Here is a 13,418-nt window from a genome sequence, read left to right as displayed (position 1 = left end):
ATTAATTAAAACACACACACACACACATAGAGAGAGAGCACATGTGTACCATAGTACTTGTATAGCCTTAGGTGTCAGTCCTGTCTTCTGCCTTGTTTGATACAGGATCTCTTGTTATATTATATATAGCAGTCCTGCAAAGCTTCCCATCTGGCTATAGGGCACCTATGTGCTACCAAGTCTGGCTTTGCAGGGGTTCTAGAGATCTACATTAATGTCCTTAAGTTTTCAAGGCAAGCATTTTGTGCTGAGCTATCTCCCCATACCCTATTGTTTTGTTGTTGTCATTATTATTTTTAAATCAGTAGAGTAATCTTGGGACTTGCAGTTAAGTTGTTAGGCTGCTTTGGGGAGACTGAATGTGTTTGTTCCTACTTTCCTTTCTTTCTCTTGCAGTGATCTTAATCATAGTACGCAGTTCGTACAGGGGCTAGCACTTTGTACCCTTGGCTGCATGGGCTCCTCAGAGATGTGCAGAGATCTTGCAGGAGAGGTAGAGAAGCTTCTGAAAACCTCCAACTCTTACTTAAGAAAAAAGGTAACTTGGTATTAAGTCAAATGTCTGTCTGGATTAGATAGTATTATGGAAACGAGAGGGCAGAATACTTGTTTTTGAAGGGTAAGATGGAATTAAAAGATTTTTTTCCCTTTTTCAGTAAATATATTTAAGAGTTATTCATGATTTTTGATTCCTCCTTTTTGTGAAGAAATAATTTATAGGCAAATTATGTCCTCAGTGGCACATCTGAGTACTTTGTCAATTATCTCACATACTAACAGTTTTTCATTGACTTTGTACTAGTAATGGGCATATGTGCTCATGCCTTTGTATTCATGCCTTTGTATATCTCAAAGGACAGTTGTACTGGGGCCTAGATTGCTGTGAGGGAGTCATGGAGAGATCACTTTCCAAAGTGATGTGCCTGATTGGGATAGTCATGGCAAAGAGAATGATCTTATTCTCCCAAATTACTTGCTTTTGTTTGTTTCTAAAAACTTTTTGAGTTTAAAATTTTGCTTTAATCCTAAGATTATGGTAAAGAAAGTACAGAATGTATATGTCTAAGAAATGAGCATAAACTATCATCTCGTTGTCCTTTACTGAATCTGTTATTAGTGTGAGAAAAAGATGCTTCTATAGGACCGTTTTTTTTTTTTTTTTTTAGGGTGTGTAATGGATGGTAGTGATGTACACAAACATGTTACTTTGTGTGTACACCAGTGCCTTTTCTTCAGCACTGTGGGAACTACTACTAATAGAACACACAGTATTACATTAAATGCAGCATTCCTTCAGATTTGAGTGCCTCCCCACTCAAATTAGCAGGAATTAGCAGGAATCTTTTCTAGTCAGTCTATCTAAGCTGTTGCATTTGACTAAAGTAATAGCTGCAGTTTCCTTGAGGGATCACCACAGTCAGCCTCCATCTACCCTGTTTTTTCCTGGTGGACAGATTAGTAAGACTGTCCTTTATTTAATAGAAATTAGTGCATTTCACTAACCAATATTTCTTGCCTTCTTTTCCCTTTTCCTTCCTTCTTTTTACTGGGAATTAAGCTCAGTTGTCACTGAGCTGTTTTCCCTAGCCCCCTAAGTGACTTTCTTGACTTAAGAACAGTCAATTGAGGGCAGGATAGATACTGTTAAGCTTAGCATTGGTTTTATGGAAGGAGTCTTTAAGTTACATGACATTGTTAGATGTACTGATCATCTGACTCAGGAAGGATTATCACAGATGAAAATCCTTGTCTGTTTTTCATTTCCCCAGAATTCCACTTACATTGAACTTTTGTGATAAATTCCTATTAATTGCAATTTAATTGAAAGTGTTTTCCTCAGATATCTGGCAGTATGTGAACAAAGAGATGGGTGAGCTTAAAGTTCCCAATAATTTACTGGTATAGACTGGAAAGCCCTAGGCAGTTCACAAGTAATAAATCCTGTTATCCAGCCTGTTAATTTTTCTAATAGATGAACTAGTTGGTGAAGTTTTTTTATAAGATTGGTTGCCCTGGATTAATTGTAATAAATTTTCTTTTGTCTTTTTATTTATTTATTTATTTTTTTTTTGTAGGCAGCACTGTGTGCTGTTCATGTCATCAGGAAGGTTCCTGAACTTATGGAGATGTTTTTACCAGCAACAAAAAATTTATTGAATGAGAAGAACCATGGTAATGTGATTGGATGAGCTCATAAAGTACCAACATTGAAAGGGTCACCCCTGGGTCAGGGCTGTACAGTTACCATAGGTCTTGCCTACCAGAGTCTAGCTTTGCACTTCAAGTGCTTTCTTTATAGTAAACCTACCTTTCAGTTCCTGTCTTACATTATTAATGTTCAGTAGGATGCACCAATGATCATATCTTCAATTTTCATATAAAAGCTCCCTAATTTCTTGGCCATTTTATAATAAAAGAAGACTTTTCTCCTTGCTATGTGTTAGGAGTATAGGATTAGCAGAAATTCTTGTGAGTCATTCCTAATAGGATTCTGTAGTGCGCATTCAGATATCTTTATATAAAGCTTCAGAGGAATTAAATATTAAATGGAATGTGGCTGGGTCCCCCCCCCCCCCCCGCCCCAAACTTTTTGTTCTTATCTTGAAGTCAGTGAAATGAGTTCCAAGTAAAGTTTTATGTCTTAAATATTAAGAGGAAAAAAAAATGACACTCATTTTAATTTGATTAATTTAAACTAAATTTAAATTGAATTAATTTAAATCTGTGTTGTGCCTGGAATGCTCAAAACAAGTGTTGAACACATAAAGGTTTAGGTAGGTCGTCATTTTATTATTTAATGAAAAGTTTCTTTTTACTGACTTTGAAACAATCAAATTTACTTGTCATTTGTGTTTTGATACATTTTATCTGAAAGTTTAGTATTTTACTAAGGTTTTTGTCTAGGATTATCTGTCAGAGTGTATTGTATAAGCATGGAGAAGGAGTGGTCTAGTTTACACTGAGTGTGGATGGTCTAGGTGGACAGATTTGTCCTTAGTGTTTTAGCCATTGGAAAGACTCAGACCTGACCAAGGTTAAATAGCAGCTCCTTATGAGAACTCTTTCTCACAGTGCTTTGATTCTTTGAGAAGCAGGAATAGCAAGTCTCCTTTGGAATGAATCCCTGTTTTCTGGAGCTAAGTAGGCTCTCATTTTTGCTTCCCTTTGGCCTTTCCTCAGGTGTCCTTCACACGTCTGTAGTCCTCCTCACAGAGATGTGTGAGCGGAGCCCAGACATGCTTGCACATTTCAGAAAGGTAGGTGCCTTCTGTGTGCCTTAGCTTTTGTTGATCAAAAAATGATTTTCCTGAAAAGTACATGGGTTCCCCCCCCACCCCCCTCATTTAGGATTTTCTTTTGAAAGCAAGCTATGAAGCTGAATAAAGGATTTGACTAGCCCTGCTGTGTGGTAGGGCTGGAAGCCAGATTTAGACATATAAGAGCTGGCACTAGTGTAGTGTTTCCCCCTTCAGAATAGGAGTCTTTCCTTGTTGGCAGACAAACTGCTCAGGTGTTTTTATCTACTGCTTTCGCAGTGAGCCAGGAAATGTAACCTGAGGTCAAATAGGGTGCTTTTTTTTTTTTTTTTAAAGACAAGTAATATTTCTTTCTTAAGGTGGAAAACAGCAAAAAGAATTTTCACTTTTATTACTTTGTTACAGTGTTCTAATGAATCTAATGAGGTCATTGATTCCTGGGATAGCCCTACCTTTTTTAGACTCCTCCTCGGCCCAATAGTTTCTGTGTGTAGCCTCGGCTGTCCTGGAACTTGCTGTATCTATAGACTAGGCTGGCTTGAAATCAGAGATTTGCCTGCTTCTGCCTCCCAATTGCTGGAATTAAAGGCCCGGCTTCCTTTCCCCATTTTTCATAGCATTTTAAAATAGGCAGTTTTATTTTTCCCTTAGTGAGAAGGATACTGTTCTTTGTGTGGTTGCATGTGTTTATTCCTTTAGAGAAGGTTGATGAGCATTCTGCAAAGAGCTCATTTTTTACTTTAGCTCTAACGACAGTTTTATTTATTTATTTATTTATTTATTTATTTATTTATTTATTTATTTATTTTTGCCTCACTCTCCCTTAGATGTTCATGTCTTGATTAAATTAATGTAAAATAGTATGAGACCCGTATCTGTCCCTAATGCTTGCTTTGTATGTTTTGTTCCTGTTGTCTGTTTGGAATCCTGCTGTATGTTAGAATGAAAAGGTAAGAATTAACCCTCTTATTAGATGGTGCATGCTGGCTTTAGGTCCTTTGTAGCTTTTGTGTATCCATCCACAAGTGTGGCTTTTAAACTATACTAATGCTGAAGCTGTGCTTAATACTGTGAATTATTTGTTCTAGCATTTTTGGCTAACTCCCTGGTCCAGTTTTTGTCTTGTCTCTTAAACTCCTGACTCCAAAGTTGGCCTTGGATTTCAGTTGCAGCCTTCCCTGAGTTGTAATCCTCCTCCTGTATCTTCATCTTCATGGGAGAGACTTTGAGCACCTGCCTGGCACCTTTGCTCATGGCCATTCCGGTTCTGTCTGGAGCCCTTAGACAAAGCACTGCTTCTTTTTGAATTAGATCATTTAGAGCCATCTGTGGGTAACTCATACTTGAAAAAGCTCCATGTACTTCTGAGCTTTCATTTTAGACTTAGTTTTTTATTTCCCTCTTCCTGGGACTTAATCTGAGAAGCTTTGGGATATTGAAAGGATTTAGAGGTGGAGTACCTGGCACCAACTGACTTTCATGGCTGCAGCTTTCCCTCTGTCACCTTCTGTTATTTGTCCTGTCATCGGTTTTAGTAACTCGCATTTTTGTCTGAAAAATAAAGCTGGGTTCCAAGAACTTGTATGCTAAATACTTGGCTTTCTGTCCGAGGGCAGTCTTATGCAATGTGCTGGCCTTGGTAGCAAATAAAACAATTTCTGAATTTAGTAGCCCAAGGAAAAAGGACTTCTCCAAGAACTAAACCAGAATTTAAAAAGGGATTAGGCTTATATGTAGTACACAAAAATGGAGACTGTGGGGAGTATGAAAGATGAGCTGCTTAATCTTCACACCACAGTCAACAGATTTACTGAAATTTTATTTACAGTTTACAGATCTCCATACCTTAGACTGGTCTTATTCTTGGAGTTGTCCATCTTCAATTTTTGTTTTGATGATTTAATGAGTCACTAAATTCTGAAGGATATGGCTAACTTTACTTAAGTTAACATTATGTTCTCTTGCATTTATAAGTGGCCTTAATGTTTTGAGTGTTTTGGGTGCATGCCTTGAGTGTAGCTTGGCATTTCACTTTAACCTCAGTACCTTTCTAGATGTGGGGAGTAGAGAGGGACAGCATAAAAACAAAGAGGAAAAATTATGAATTGCGTAGAGCTGGTCCTGTTCAGATTTTCTACAGAAATAGTCAGTGTTTGTACCCTTCCTTATGTCGTTTTTAGGTAATAAATAAAAGCTGTTCATCTAGTTAGTTAATTGGGTTTTTTTTTCATTTGGAGACTGGGAAAGTTCACTTGTGGTAGACATTTTGGAATAGGAGTTTAACTTGAAGTAATTAATTGTTCAGTGAAAAGGAAATGAGTGTTCATATTTGGAAGCACTTGTAACTTTAGATTGACAGTAATAATTGCCTCTATGGCATGGACCTAGTAAAGGAAGGACAAGGAAATTCTTGTTTATAAGGAATGTATAGTCTCTTTGGTAAGATAAGAAGACATAATTGAGTGCTGATATTAAATTGTGACAGAATTTCATTTATGAGTAGAGTAGGGCCTTGGTATCTTAGGTGTGTTTTCTTCATCTATCTTCCTTTTGGCTCATGTTGATCATTTTGGTATTTCCTGTTGCTTTTTGGGAAAGGACACACACATGCACACACACAAAAAAAATCTATTTGAGGTGTGGTATGCTTTATATTTTAATAAGACCATTGCTTTATATGAATTTGTTATAATGGATAAAATGGAATTTTTTTTTTTTTTTTGCTACCCAAGAATTTTGAGTTCTACAAAAGTAGAGTTGCAGTATACCCCATAGACCTGTTTCGTTTGGTTTCCATAGGCTCTTGGTCTACTGTGATTTCTGGTATTTTTACAAATAGAATTCTGGAGGAAAAAGATCTGACTTGTTTTCCTACTGATAAAGTACATATTACTTGTTAGGTTTTCATCTACGTGAGTTATACTGATAAAGTACATATTACTTGTTAGGTTTTCATCTACGTGAGTTATACTTTTCAACCATCTTCAATACTGTATTTGTAGCAGAAGAAATTTTTTGGACTCAGACCTTTGTATCATTTTTCTAATCCAAAGAATCTGGTTATTGAAGAGATAGAATCTGGTTATTGAAGAGATAGTCTTAGATATTCAATCTTTGTTGTTGTTGTTTTGATGCATCTTTCTTTTCTGCAGCTTGTGCCCCAATTAGTTCGTATTCTAAAGAACCTCATCATGTCCGGATATTCCCCAGAGCATGATGTTTCTGGTATCAGTGACCCCTTTTTGCAGGTGAGGTTCAAAAACATTTTGGATAGATGTCACTTGAGTGCAATGTTTTGGAAGAAATATTTCCTTTATCATAAGATTATATAGGCTACAAATTTGGTAATTCAATAATTATACTAATAAGTATTTAATTAATAAAATGACAGTGTAAATGTAAAGTTTATCTGGTACTTAGGTACTTGATTATCAGTTAAGTAGCTAAAAGATATGGAACCATGAATGGTGGGTTATTTTTATAACTTAATTAAATGCAGAAGTGTGTACAGACTCTTTTAACGTCTTAAAATTCTTGTTACTTATTTCTGATGCGATCTAACTCTTCATTTGAATTATTTGAATTTTATACTGAGTGGGATTTGTTTGTGTCAGACATAATTTGTTGACATTTTTGTATTTTGCATGTTAGGTACGAATTTTGCGGTTATTAAGAATTTTAGGACGAAATGATGATGATTCAAGTGAAGCTATGAATGATATATTAGCACAGGTGAGTTGATCCAACTTGGAGTATATTATTTCATTTTTATCAGGCAGAGAGTAGAATGGGATTTTTAGGGCAAATACTTTCCTGTTTCCTTTTTAGTGAGTGACTAGTCATAATATGTCTTGTTGCCACTAGATACTCTTTGGAAGTATTGTTTTTATCACTTATGTACTGCTCTTGTCTTTTCAGGTTGCCACTAATACAGAGACTAGTAAAAATGTAGGAAATGCTATTCTTTATGAAACGGTTTTGACTATCATGGATATTAAATCAGAGAGTGGATTACGAGTAAGTCTTTTTGAATCTTCTTTTCCTTTTGAACATTTTGATTAAGAGTGATTGAATTGGCCTTTAATTCTTTATAAACAGATTCCATTTGGAACTTTAGGAAGGACTGATGGATCAATGCATAATGCTGTGTTTTTTATGCTTTAATATTGATGAAAATAATAAAGCTTGGAACACGAAAGTGGGGCTAGCTCTATTGCTATTGTTAAGGAACTTTTTCCAAACAAGCTTTTATTAAAGCCACACCTGAGTTATTCCTCATTATTTAAACAGTATTTGAGTAAACTTATTTAAGGAATAAACCTATAGAGCAAGAGACTCAGGCTGTTCCAAAAGTATTATAGAGAAAGAAATGTTCGCTCCATAGCTCTCACATATAGCTCATCAGGCCTCCTTCCAGAGGAAAACACTTTTTTTTTGTGATGCTTTGTCTACAGCATCTTGCTATATGATGTAGACTGAGATGGTCTGGAACTCCTCTGTAGTGTAGGTTGTTCTCAGTTTCTTGATTCTTCTGCCTTAGCCTTCCAGTGCTGAGGTAATAGATGTGCTCTACCATATTGAGCTCTTTTCCCTTTTCAGGTAACTTTGAAATAATTTCAGATTTAAAAAAAAATGTGGGTTTTTTGTTTGTTTTTTAATTAATTGTGTATATGCATGTTCCTATGGTAAGAGCAGTGCCTGTGGAAGCCAGAAGAGGTGCTGGATTCCTCTGGAAGAATAGCAAGCATGTGCTCTTAATTACTTAGCTGCCTACAGTCCTTGAAGCTATGGCCTTTATTCAATTTCTCCTAATTTAATAATACCTCACAATTTATACATCTTATGAATACCAAGAAATTAACATTGACACTCTAGTATTAAATTGTAGACTTTATTTAGATTTTGCCAAGTTTCCACGTGGTACTTAATGTTACAGGATTCAATCCATGAGCCCATGTTACATTTAAATCACTGTTTTTAGTCTCCGGGTCTGTTTCTCAGTCTCTCTTTATTTTTGTGATTTTGACACTTTAGAAGTATTAAACAGTTGTTTTGTAGAATAACTCAAATTGGTCTGTCTGATCTTTTTTTCATAATTTTGTAGATTAAAGTTATACTTTTCTTGGCAAACTTCCACAGACTTGAGACGTCCTTTGCAATTGAGCATACAGAGTAGCACATATCTACTTTTCTTACCAACTGGATGTGCCTCCTCTACCCTAGTGCTATCTATAAAAATTTATTTTATTTTTAAGTGGAGTTTTGCCTGCATGTGTGTATAAGCCCCACATGCATGCCTGGTTCCTACAGAGTTTGGAAGAGGGCATCAGATCACCTGGAAATGGAATAATGGAGTATTGTGAGCCATAATGTGGGTTAGCAATTGAACCCAGGTCCTCTACAAAAGCAACAAACTATTAACTGCTGAGCCATTTCTCTAGGCCCATATGCTGGGCTTCTTTATTACTGTAAAGTTACTGTCTTACTCTTTGTAATTAAATTTTTTGGGGAGAAGACACTTTGAACCTGTGGAAATATACTTATAGGCTTTTGCCCATGATTTTTGGTATCCGTCAGATGTTCTTTTCTACAATAATTGCTAGGATGATATTCTAATATTAGTTTCCCATTTTCTTCATTTTTTTTCTCTCTCATTAATTGAAGAGAGTTCTTTGGAGTTCTCCCCCATAAATTTACCAACCCAGTAAATTGTTAATAATAGAATTGCTAATCTAAAGTCTTTAAAGAAACATTCTTACCAGCTAAAGTATGATATTATATCTTACAATGTACCCAATCAACTTGGATCAAGTTCTTTTTCTCTCCTTTAAAGCAAAAGTAGCAACATATATATTGTTCTTTACTCCATTAGATAATATTATTCTTTAAAAAAAAAAAAAGATTTATATATTTGCTATGTATGGTGTTCTGCCTGCATGTGTCCCTGCATGCCAGAATTGGGCGCCAGATCTCATTATAGGTAGTTGTATGCCACCATGTGGTTGCTGGGAATTGAACCTAGGACCTCTGGAAGAGCAGTCAGTGAGTACTCTTTACTGCTCAGCCATCTCTCCAGTCCTGGACAATGTTATTTTGAAGTTACTTTGTTGTTTTTTTTGAGACAGGGTTTCTCTGTATTTCTTTGGAGACTGTTCTGGAACTAGTTCTGTAGACCAGGCTGGCCTCAAACTCACAGAGGTCTGGCTGCCTCTCCCTCCCTAGTGCTGGGATTAAAGGCCTGTGCCACCACCACCCAGCTGCTACTTTCTTATTCATATATTAAGACCAGTTGTGTGTATGTGTTTCCTATTGTGGTAGAATATATATAACAAAATTTGCCACTTGTATCATTTAAAGATGTATATTAATGGATTTTGTGCATTTACATCACTTAGTAGCCAATATTGCCATTTTTGTCCAGAGTTTGTCTTCCCAAACTTTTCTATTCCTTATACCCTGTTTTTTTTTTTTTTTTTTTTTTAATTAAAATGTTATTTAAAATGCTTGAATTTTATGTGCATTGTTGTTTCTACTGCAAACATGTTGATGCACCACTTGTGTATCAGGCCAGCAGAGCTGTCACATGCCTGGGACATGATTTGCAGATGCTTGTGTGCTGCCACTGGGTCCTCACATTCGGATCCAAGTCCTCTCAGGGCACCCAGTGCTCTTAACCACGGCTCCATTTGTCCAGGCCCTGCCCTTCCCACTTTTTTTTTTTTTTTTTTTTTTTTTTTTAAAGAAAAGGATTTATTTTGGAAAAGTATTTCTTAAAAACCACCGTTTTGGGGCTGGAGAGATGGCTCAGCCACTAAATGCTAGGCTCACAACCGAAACCCACCATTTTGTTCTGTCTATGGATTCTCGTTAATACCTCTCCAAAGATTAAGAAAAACAAGAACAACAACAAAATATATTGGAGATACAGCTCGGTGGTAGAGAGTTTGCTTAGTGTGCACAAGGCCTTGGGTCCTATCACTCCAGCAAGGGAAAAGAAGAAATGCTCTGTCTTTTTCCTTTCTAATATAATCTGTATTCTTACTTACTCAATACTTTATGTCCAATGCCAGGTATGGGGTATCCCCAGTTGGTATTCTCTAATGTAATTCAGTTTAAATAGTCTGTACCTTGGAGAAGTGTCAGGTCTCACAAATTGAAGGTTTAGTTCCACAGGACTATCTCCCACATCCTGGTACTTTTAACCAACCAGCTGTAATTCTAGGTTCCTACAACCCTCTCCATGAGCTTAATTTGTTAGAGCAGCTTACAGAATTAATGGGGGACACTTAATTGTACTTGTTTATGGTAAAGCGTATTCAAACGATACAGAGTATTTTAGCAAAACATATAGGCAGAACATATGGGGAGGGGTAAGAAATGTTCTTCCCACAAAGTGCCATCCTTCAGAAAACTTCATGTGTTTAGTGACTCAGAAGCTCTAGGAACTCTGGTTTTTTTGTTTGTTTGTTTTTTTTTTTTAAGACAGGGTTTTTCTGTATTTCTTTGGAGACTGTTCTGGAACTAGCTCTGTACACCAGGTTGGCCTCAAACTTACAGAGATCCGCCTGCTTCTGCCTCCCTAGTGCTGGGATTAAAGGCATGTGCCACCAACGCCTGGTGATTTCTTTTATTTATATGTATGCACACACCAGAAGAAGGCACCAGATCTCATTATGGTTGGTTGTGCACCACCATGTGATTGCTGGGAATTGAACTCAGGACCTCTGGAAGAGAGTAGCAAATGCTCTTAACCTATGACTCATCTCTCTAGCTCTTTGGTTTTTTTTTTTTTTTTTTTTTGTTATTTTTTTTGTTTTGTTTTATGGAGGCCTCATTATGTAGACATGATTGTTGAAATCAGTGGCCATTGGTGATCATTATAATCTTCTGCACTTTTCATTTCCCAGGATCTTGGGAATGGGCTGAAAGCTCCAATCCTCCAGTAGCATGGTTACTTCCTATGACAAACTAGCCCCATCTGAGGCTGTGCAGGGGTCCATCAAGAGTGATGACCTCATAGCATTAAATATTCTTCCAGAGGACTAGAGTTCGGTTCCTAGGATCCACTTTAGGCAGTTCATTGTAACGTCACCTTCAGGGGACCCACTGTCCTCTTTTGGCCTCTGAGACTGTACCTTCAAGCATGCGTGCATGGATGCTCATGCACACAAGCACAGTAAAAAATTCCTTTTAAATAAAAGCTAAGTGAGATAGGAGCTATATGCCAAGAAATGGGGACAATGACAGATATATTTAACAATATCATCTCATATGAATGCAACCATATAATATTTATCCCTTTGCTTGTGTCTTTATTTAGCATAATGTCAAAGGTTCACTTGTGCTTTGCAATGTGACAGATGCCTTTCTTAAAATGCCTGCACAGGACTCCATTGTACATGCCAGTAATATATCTAGGCTCTTTGTTATTGATGAATATCTAGGATGTCTCCTATCACTTGTCTTGTTGATACTGCTGCCATTTTTAAGCAGATTCTACCCAGAGGCTGGAAATAGATTCTTTAGAGGCAGAAAACAATATTTGTATGTAATTTCTTTAGATTTAAAACCAAAACAAAAAACCTATGTTATTTCTCTTTAGGTTCTAGCCATAAATATTCTCGGTCGATTCTTATTGAACAATGACAAAAATATTAGGTAAGTTTGCTGAAAAATTTCCCATATCTTCTACATTACAAAGATTAGTATTTTACAGAGTGACTTTGCTGAAGATTATATGTGTACCATGTATTATATAATCTAGAATTTGAAGTCAGAATTTTAAGTCTAAATTTGCTGTGTTGTAAAGAATTTGAGAATTTCCTTTGCCACTTAAGTTTTACTTTTAACTTACAAGTCAAGAACAAACATCCTACAAATGGCCAAATGGTAAACATTTTAGGTTTTCTGAACCACAGGGTCTTTGTAGGGATTACTCAGTTCCATGGCTTCGGATCTGAAATTCAAATTAAGTCTTGAGAGGGGTGGTGGGCTTGCGACTGGGTTTCTTCATGTAGACCAGGCTGTATTGAAAGTTGGAGATCCGCCTGCCTCTACCTCCAAAGTGCTGAATGTAAAGGTGTGCCAAGCTTTTTTTTTTTTTTTTTTTAAATTCCCAAATAGAAGCAATTCTGGTACTGGTATGAGAAAAAAAAGCAGAAAACATTCAAATGATAAAATTAAAATAATTTCCTCTTGTACTTTGTGGATAAAACATATGTGTGAAAAAACATATGTACTTACTGTCCCCCCCCCCCCTTTGGAAGATGTAGAAAGAGCTGAGTCAGTTACTTTCAGAAATTTAAATGGATATTATTGTGAAAGCAAGACTAATTCCAAAGCCTCTCCAACTTGTCACTACTATAGATACTGTCTTATTTCTATAAAGATGTTACTTCATATTCACTAGTTCTGTTTTTGCCTTGAAACATTTGAAGATGCATGCATTTCCTTATCAATTAGACATCTTTGCTATTACTTAGGCATAGGAAAATCTTTCTTTAGATTTTAACTTGGTCATTGTGAAACTTTATTCCCTACAGATATGTTGCTTTGACATCTTTGTTGAAGACTGTGCAGACAGATCATAATGCTGTACAGAGGCACAGAAGCACGATTGTGGACTGTCTAAAAGATCTGGATGTCTCAATAAAAAGGTAAGAAGGACACTCTCTCCATTACTGTTGAGTGGAACAGACTTTTTTTTGGTAAGTGTTTGTTCTCCACCAATTTGACACTTTGTAGTAGTTTTGAGAGCCCCGTATTTAGGTAATTAGTCATTGTGCTCAGAAATGATCTCTCTCTCTTTTAAATAAAGGATTGACAAGAGAAGTTTAGGTCAGTTAAAGACCCATGGGAAATACTGAAGTGTGCAGTGAACACGCTCTTAGTTCTTAGATAAAACAATTAGTACAGATACATTGGGCCAAACTTTACTTAGTAGAGGTGCTGTGTTATGTGTGCTGGAGGATGAAATTAAGGAGTGATCCATCGGCTAAGTGGTCTACCACTGTGCTGAAACTCAAATTGCTGACAGCACACTTTTTCACAGTACTCAGTCTCCCAGAATCCTGGAGGCAAGTGGATTTCTTAGAATAGTACATCTAGAAACAACCATTAGGCAGTTGACAGTCTCAAAAGACACAAATCTCTTTGTTCAAT

The 13,418-nt window shown here is 36.5% G+C and overlaps 1 protein-coding gene and 1 non-coding gene across 2 annotated transcripts in view; both read left to right on the top strand.

Annotated features, from left to right (window-relative positions):
- Ap1g1 (adaptor related protein complex 1 subunit gamma 1) overlaps nucleotides 1-13,418 on the top strand; it is an 84,773-nt gene that overhangs the window by 48,447 nt on the left and 22,908 nt on the right. The window contains exons 4-11 of the mRNA XM_051201530.1: nucleotides 397-538; nucleotides 2,076-2,172; nucleotides 3,181-3,257; nucleotides 6,410-6,505; nucleotides 6,909-6,989; nucleotides 7,176-7,274; nucleotides 11,860-11,915; nucleotides 12,800-12,913. Coding sequence (XP_051057487.1) covers nucleotides 397-538; nucleotides 2,076-2,172; nucleotides 3,181-3,257; nucleotides 6,410-6,505; nucleotides 6,909-6,989; nucleotides 7,176-7,274; nucleotides 11,860-11,915; nucleotides 12,800-12,913 — 762 coding nt within the window. The remainder of the gene's footprint in view (nucleotides 1-396; nucleotides 539-2,075; nucleotides 2,173-3,180; nucleotides 3,258-6,409; nucleotides 6,506-6,908; nucleotides 6,990-7,175; nucleotides 7,275-11,859; nucleotides 11,916-12,799; nucleotides 12,914-13,418) is intronic.
- LOC127234790 (small nucleolar RNA SNORD71) lies at nucleotides 13,214-13,299 on the top strand. The gene has a single exon (XR_007835610.1). It is a non-coding gene; the product is annotated as a small nucleolar RNA SNORD71 (small nucleolar RNA).

Source organism: Phodopus roborovskii, unplaced genomic scaffold (genome assembly GCF_943737965.1).
Source record: "Phodopus roborovskii unplaced genomic scaffold, PHOROB, whole genome shotgun sequence".
Taxonomy (NCBI): domain Eukaryota; kingdom Metazoa; phylum Chordata; class Mammalia; order Rodentia; family Cricetidae; genus Phodopus; species Phodopus roborovskii.
Note: the sequence above shows the minus strand (reverse complement) of the source record. Positions and strands in the feature narration are given on the sequence as shown.